The sequence below is a fragment of the Colletotrichum acutatum genome (assembly GCF_030867785.1).
Source record: "Colletotrichum acutatum strain CBS 112980 chromosome Unknown BDZ83scaffold_58, whole genome shotgun sequence".
Taxonomy (NCBI): domain Eukaryota; kingdom Fungi; phylum Ascomycota; class Sordariomycetes; order Glomerellales; family Glomerellaceae; genus Colletotrichum; species Colletotrichum acutatum.
The window spans coordinates 177,275-184,284 of record NW_026849052.1 but is presented as its reverse complement, the minus strand read 5'-3'; the positions used below and the strand labels follow the sequence as shown (position 1 = coordinate 184,284).

The 7,010-nt window shown below is 52.5% G+C and overlaps 2 protein-coding genes across 2 annotated transcripts; one reads left to right on the top strand and one right to left on the bottom strand.

Moving 5' to 3' along the window:
• Positions 1 to 436: 436 nt before the first annotated feature.
• BDZ83DRAFT_753072 (uncharacterized protein) lies at positions 437 to 3,320 on the bottom strand (the record flags this gene model as incomplete). The annotated part of the gene is made up of 7 exons (XM_060514296.1): positions 437 to 1,248; positions 1,380 to 1,606; positions 1,763 to 1,932; positions 2,037 to 2,307; positions 2,489 to 2,848; positions 2,958 to 3,041; positions 3,199 to 3,320. The coding sequence occupies 7 exons, from the start codon at positions 3,318 to 3,320 to the stop codon at positions 437 to 439; spliced, it is 2,046 nt and encodes a 681-aa protein (XP_060364006.1).
• Positions 3,321 to 3,946: 626 nt separating this feature from the next.
• Positions 3,947 to 5,322, top strand: BDZ83DRAFT_579785 (uncharacterized protein; the record flags this gene model as incomplete). Its single annotated transcript, XM_060505281.1, has 3 exons — positions 3,947 to 4,233; positions 4,332 to 5,020; positions 5,120 to 5,322. The coding sequence occupies 3 exons, from the start codon at positions 3,947 to 3,949 to the stop codon at positions 5,320 to 5,322; spliced, it is 1,179 nt and encodes a 392-aa protein (XP_060364005.1).
• Between the last annotated feature and the right edge of the window lie 1,688 nt (positions 5,323 to 7,010).

Sequence of the window (7,010 nt, the reverse complement as noted above, 5' to 3'; positions counted from 1 at the left end):
GTCTCGGTATTGGGAGTCTCTCGAAAACAAAGAATAACGACAAAACGGCGGAACACGATCCCCAATTACGATTTGTCCTCGCGCAGGTTCGAGGGCCCTAAGCTATTGAGGGACTTTTATGTCGAGAAAGTTGAGTAACACGATTACATACAGATCGCAAACGTTCTTCCAAGAGAGCCCATCGATATCGATCAGTGGAATGCGCTCAATACATGTGGAATAGAGCGATTTTTGGGGAAGATCTGGACGTTGTGTGCCTTTTCCGGAGCCGGAGCCGATCCGTGAAGAAGACAAAAGGGTCTGGCGAGAGGAACAAAGGCCTTCCACTGTCATTGCTTGAAATTTTTGCTACTGATTTCTTTGTGTATTATTCATTTCCGGAGCATGTTTTCCTTAATCCAACGCCCTACCTCTATGGACGCGCGAAGTCGCGACGTCAAAAGAATGAGTGGTCGCCGAGCCCAAGGTGGCCGCCGCTGAAGAAGATATCCATTGTCTCCAGGGAGAGCGACTCGTCAAACTCCGGGACAAGCGTCGCTCCCGTGAAAGAGGACGGATTATGGTTATGTTGTCCCCTTACATTGTCCTGATGATGTGTCCAAGTCGGTGTTGCCGTCGCGGCTGCGGCCACGGCTGACGGGCCCCGAAGACTTCCACTCCTTATAAACGACACTCCCACTTCCGGCAACCCATGGCCGTCGCTCCCGGTAGTAGTTCCGGCTGTGCTACCAGCGCGGGCTTCCGTTCTTTCCGCAACCTTTTTCAAAGCCCTCTCCAGCCCGAATTGAATCGCAGACGGTGCGCTGTTCCCTCGGACACCGTTGTGCCTTTGCGCCGCGCGGAGGAGTTCCAACACCGCATCATCACCCTCGACCACGCCTGTGCCCACGCCGTCGCCTTCAAGTAACGACGATCTCGGCTCGTACTTTGAGATGATGAGCATCGCGTAGGCGACGCACAGGCGGTGGAACTCGGGCAGCTCCTCGGCGCGGGAACCGGGCATATCGACAAAGGCCCGGACGACGTCTGTCGCAAAGGCTCGCACGCGCGATTGCGTCATATCGGGGAGGCTTTGCGGATCCGCGTTTCTATGTCGCCTATCCGTTCGCGCATCGGCCGGAGCAAGCCTCGGTGAGCTGGACAACGAGTCTTGGTCCGAGGTGGCTAAGTCGTGTTCAAGTGAACGCCGGGCGAGGATGAGCCACGCTATTGAGTAACTTATCCTCAATGTTGATGCGGCCGGAAGATCTGTTCAATTGATACGTCAGCATGTACCATGATGCCTACTAGCATTAAAATTGATGGACATGTCATGGTCGGCGCCTCATTTTTGAATGTACGTCGTCGCGTCGTGGGGGCCAGCTGCGTTCGGTACTTACCAAATAGGTAATTCCACCTCGTCTTCCACGTCGAGAGCTCTTCACATGTGCCGTCGCTTCCTAAGTAAGATCGCTGCGCAAACTTGTCTTGTAAGATCATGTAAAGCATGATCTCGGCGTAGACCATGGCGTCGAGCATTGTCGGCTTTTCGAAGTTGAGAAGAAGCTTACACTGCAGGAGGTATGCGGTCGGTACGGTTGCTGGTCGACTAGTGGTCGCGGCCCAACTGCATATTGATCGGCATCAGCGATGTTCTGAACGTGTTGGTTGGTTCTACAATTCATATTGTAAATTTCGTTCCAACAATGTCCATCTTCCATTTTTGTTCTAATTCATTCTCTCTTTGATAGATCAATCACCAATCATCGCGGGAGAGACTCACTGGAGATTCACCAAGCACGTGTTGGCCCAAAGTCGCATGACCCTCTGATCCTCATCTGTTGATGTTCTTGATTTTGTCCGCGACAAGACTTCCGAGAAGTTGATGCTCAACATAGCCTGTTGCGCACAATGTCCGCTCACCAACCAGCTGTCGATATATTCTGGCCCCTGCTTTTTGCTTCGCATTAGTCAGTCTGCACTCAAACACCTTGTCTCTTGATTTCTTCCCGTTTCCACGCTTATGGATCTTCATGACCATGTATGGCACAACGTACCGATGGTGCTGAAGCCCATAGAGCCATAATCATGATGCCTGTCAACTCTTCCAAAGGCAACGGGCTCGCAATCATCAGCTGCCCCATCTGTAGGCGCACGTGCTCAAACACACGGCGGTGCAGCACCGACGAGCTGTGCTCGGAGAAGCGCATCGCGTGCAGACAGCAGGCATCGTGTAAAAAGGGCGAGGCGTGCCGCAGGTCCCTGTTCTTTGGGGCGAGGTCGGCTTCGCTGTTGATCAGGAGGGTATTCCGCCTTCGACTGACGAATCTATGAATCGCGGATTAGCAAAATGTTAGCTAGTTGCCAATACGACGGTGTAGTTGTGGCAAACATGTTGGCGTGACATGATTCGCCCACCCGACTTCTAACATGCATAGTCGTTTCTTTTTGCTTCTGAACCAAGCTCATGTGCAAAGTACTTGAGGCAACGATGAACAAAAGAACTCACTCTCCAACCAAATCACGAGCCGTCTTGTCGTCCAAAATGCCAGACGAAACGACATCGGCCTGGACATCGAATGTCCTTCGATAGCCTCCACTCAGTTGACTTCCAACTTTTCGGACAACTTCTGCTGGGGACAAGTAAACATGTCGGTCTCCTGGCTCGACGTCCTCGTTTTCCCTGGCCTTTTGGGAGTCGTGATCGTCGACAAAACTCTTGTCGGCCAGTGACTGTTGCTGCTGCTGTTGATGGAGTCTCTCTTGGCGCCCTGTTGCCAACGCCCGTCTTACTTCTGGCCGGCTGCCCGATGCTAGCGCCTGCACCGTTGCCTTGAGGTCTACTATAGACGCTTCTAGGCTTCGGAACCTGCCGATGGAAAGTTAGCCGGCGTTTTGCGTTCGTAAGTATTGCCGTATTAGGCAAATGATATAAAACCAGTGGACCAGGGGAAAATGTCAAGTCATGGGACACATACCTTCCCTCCACATCAAGTTTGGCCGGCGCTTCGCGCGAAGAAACTGAATGGGTATCGCCGCTGTCGTTCCATGTGCAGGTGATTCTACATTCATCAGCTCCTCTGAAATTTCTCTTCCAATTGGCCGGATGCTCATGTTGTAAGGGGGAGCCCTCGTCACGGTTGCAATGAGGAAACCCGAATAGCTCAAGCGGCAACTTGTCAAACCAACAACAACCCGGAGCGCCGATCATCAACTTACCTCAACGAACGACACCTCGCGCACGCCTCGGAATCCTCGTCGAGTTCACACCGACACTTCTGCCTCCGGCACGTGTCACAGGAGAGGATCCGCCTCTTTCTCTTCCGGCTCGACTCCTCCATCCCTACTACATCCCGTCGGCTGTCGTCGCTCAACCTGCGCCGTCGCACGCTTGGCGTTTCGGCACCGGCGTGCATATCCTGCCTCGGTCCGCCTAATCGATTACCCACTTTTCAGCTTTCCAGCTTTCGGGAGATGGGCCGGATTCGATATAGGTGCAAGCAAGTTGCTTCTATTCGAGTGCAGGTAAAGAAAAAAAAAAGTGTTGGTAGGTAGTCGTTGGTGATCGGACGGAGCAGGAGATAACCGGATGACAGTGGCCCTTTATCTGTTGGCTCCTGTGGATACCCACGTAGCGGGGCAGCGCGATTGAGGAAGGAAATAACCGGAAATCGCCGGATTGGTGATTACCTTATCTCAGCACCTTACCCTGAGGATAAGCTTCGACAGCATGTAAGGAGTCCAATGGTGGCGGCGGTAAAATGTGGTGTCGTGTAACGTCAGCTTGAGGTATTGAAGCTTTATATATAGCAGATCATCAACCCCCCTTGACATGTCGCATTGTCGACATTGGGCGATACAGATGCACCAGATCACGATATTGTTCGACTAAATTCATTTTGATACTGATCGCTTTGAAAATCGTGCCGCTTCAGAAGTTCAGGCTGTAGATAAAGTGCTTTCTGAAATGACCACAGCAACCGCAGTCGAAACCGTTCCCGCGGGAAAGAAGAAGGTCGTGCTCAATACTTTTGATGGGCCGACTTACAGGCTGGTGTCCACGAGCCCACCTAAGGACTGCACCCTCGACGACGTGCCCATCATCGACTTGAGCGGGCTTACAGGTAACTTTGAAGACCGCAAAGCGATTGCCCTGGAGATTTTAAGTGCTGCCAAAAACAGCGGGTTCTTTTATATCAAGAATCACGGCATTCCCGAACAAGTGATCGAAGCGGCGCATCAAAAGGGAATAGAGTAAGTAGGCTCGCCCACTTATCGTGCCACTTAATCCGGATCCTTTTGCAGACCATGCGGATACGTTTCTGGAGACATCTGAGCTCACTCGACACTAGGTTCTTCAAGCTTCCCGAGAAGGAGAAGCGAAAGCTCACCTCCAACACCTCGGCCTACGGGTACACCGGCTTCCGGGAGCGGCAGGCCAACCCGAGCGAGACCAAAGATAGGAAAGAGGCCTTTCTCTGTCATTATGAACCCGAGTTCGATCCTCTCCACGAAAAGCGGCTCGACCAGGTTCCCGTAAGCGTCAGAGCACATTTACCTCGGGAGGACTTCGAGTGGACTGACGATGGCGAGTCTGCCGTCCTTCCGGATTTCAAGGCCACAGTGTTGGACCATTGGCGCGAGTGCCTGGCCCTCTCCCGCCGTCTTATCCGTGTCATTGCTCTGGCCCTCGACCTGCCGGAAAATTATTTCGATTCCCTCACTACCTACCCCGGCGGCGACTTCGCAATAAACTTTTATCCCGGTCACGGCGACGAGCCGATCCAGGACCCGGACGAGGTCGGCGTCGGCGCACACACGGACTTGCAAATCTTGACTCTTCTGTGGCAAGATAGTCACCGAGGACTGCAAGTGCTCAACAGTGCAGGGGAGTGGATGTGGGCGCCGCCGATCCGCGGCACGTTTGTTGTCAACATTGGCGACTTCTTCATGAGAATGACAAACGATAGGCTGAAGTCGACTGTTCACCGCGTCGTGCAGCACGGCAGAGAGGACAGGATATCCATGCCCTTCTTCTTTGGTAAGAGATTCTCCTTTTCATCGTGAGGTCATGACCTTGGAGGATGATGCCCACCTTCTGGTCCTCTTTTTACTGATCGATTGTCTCGCAATAAAACAGGATTCAATTTCGACCAGGAGCTTGACGTCCTTCCGACCTGCATTGATGAGAGTAGCCCGGCAAAGTACGGACCGGTGACGTGCGGTGAGGTGAGTCTATGCACCCGATCGGCGGAATCGCTGATTAGGAAAGTGCTTTCTGACGTAGTATTGACAGCTCATCGCCAAACGTTTGGCCCTAGCAAAAGTCGAAATGCCACATAGTAGCAAGTAGTATGTGGTTGTGGATTAGATGTGGACGAGGATTTAGTCTTCGAATTGTGAGCGGTCCAGACTTCCCAGGTTAACAAAAGGGCCTCGAACTATGATGGGGACTCCGGCAAAATGCAGCAGATACCTAGTCAACAGTGAAACCTAAAAAGAGCAAAGCTGGAGCCCTGCGCGCTGCCTGATAACCTTGTCCACTGATCAAGTTGAATTTACATACAAAAGTAAAGGCGGACCGACCACCTGTTTGTTGGAGCGGGTTGGACGACGTCGGAGTTGTATTCGTACGCAGCCTAGGCCTCGGCTTCCCAAATCCATCGATGGATCTCCATCGCCAGGAACTCCACGTCTAACTTGCCAGCCCCCATGCGCCCGCATGCACCGTGACACTAAGTAGACATGGATACGTGACTATTCTCCACCTGACGAGACTCACGGGGGTGACGGGCTCGTTAGGTTTGGAAAGGGAAAGGAATTACATTCCGGCATGCCGTAGACGCTGGGTCGCTGGGTCGCTCCCGGCCATGCCTCCACAGCAGAGATGGGGGTTGGTAGATGTGGAATCATTGTTTCCCCAAAAGCGAGAGCTATGGTGCGATTTGCATCTTCGACCGGCCCATGATGCTTGACGGGCAGAACTGGTACACCGCCGACTGGTGTTCCGCCGCATGCCACTAACACGCGTGACACTTGACTTTGGCTGTTAAGGAATGGCCGCCAGGGGAGGCAGTCTTGTACCGGTACATTGTCGAACTGCAGAATGTGAGAAGTGACCAATATTGGGACAGGTGTGAGCTCTAGCGGGATGAGGCGGATCGGGTCGTTGCAATAGGCCGCCAGGGTGGTAAGTAAAACCTCTAGAAGCCTGAGGATGCAGATTTTGGCAACTGGATGGTTTGAAGCATGCGAAGTGAGACAGCCGATACACTTTGATAGTCGTGTCCCCGCGGCGACCCCGCATTATTGGAGGTTCAGAAATTGGAAGGGATTGGTGCTCAGGTACGGATACAGATACTGAATAATGTTGATCACTATCTGGCCATATCGGGCGCGATGTGGGAACCGTTCTCCAGTCGACGCCAGATATCTCCTATTTCCCGATGTCTCGATCTGGGAGGTCAGTGTCGGAAAGCCCATAGGCAATGAGGTTGGTATTCAGAAGCAACGCTTCCGTGAAACGAGTATCGAAATCCATGCCCCGAGGGATTAACATCATAGTGCAATATAACCATGTGGCTCAGGGAGAACTCCGCCAGTCTTCGCCCAAGCTCTTTGTTGTGACTATCAATTAATCAGCCTTGCCATCACTGCTGGATGTCACCACTCTAGATGAAGTTTCGTTCAAAGATATACATCCGATGGTATACGATCTTATGCGCTAGAAATGTAGTCTTTAGCAATCTGGTTGCGCGATGGCGAGGGCAAAAGCTGCTTCGAGGCCAGAAGAAGTATCGGTATACCGCGCAGCGCACGAGATCACCTCAAAAGTGCCGCTCCATTGGGTACGGACGGCATGATACGATCGACCGTCTCCGCATGTTCGGACTCTTGCCAAGATATGGTGGCTTAGGCTCCAGCATTCTTTCTCGGTAGAATTTTGGATTGTATCCATAAGGTCCGATGACGGACTCAAGAACCGTGATCGATAGGATGATTTGCTCGGCGCACGATCCGGGGATTTAGTA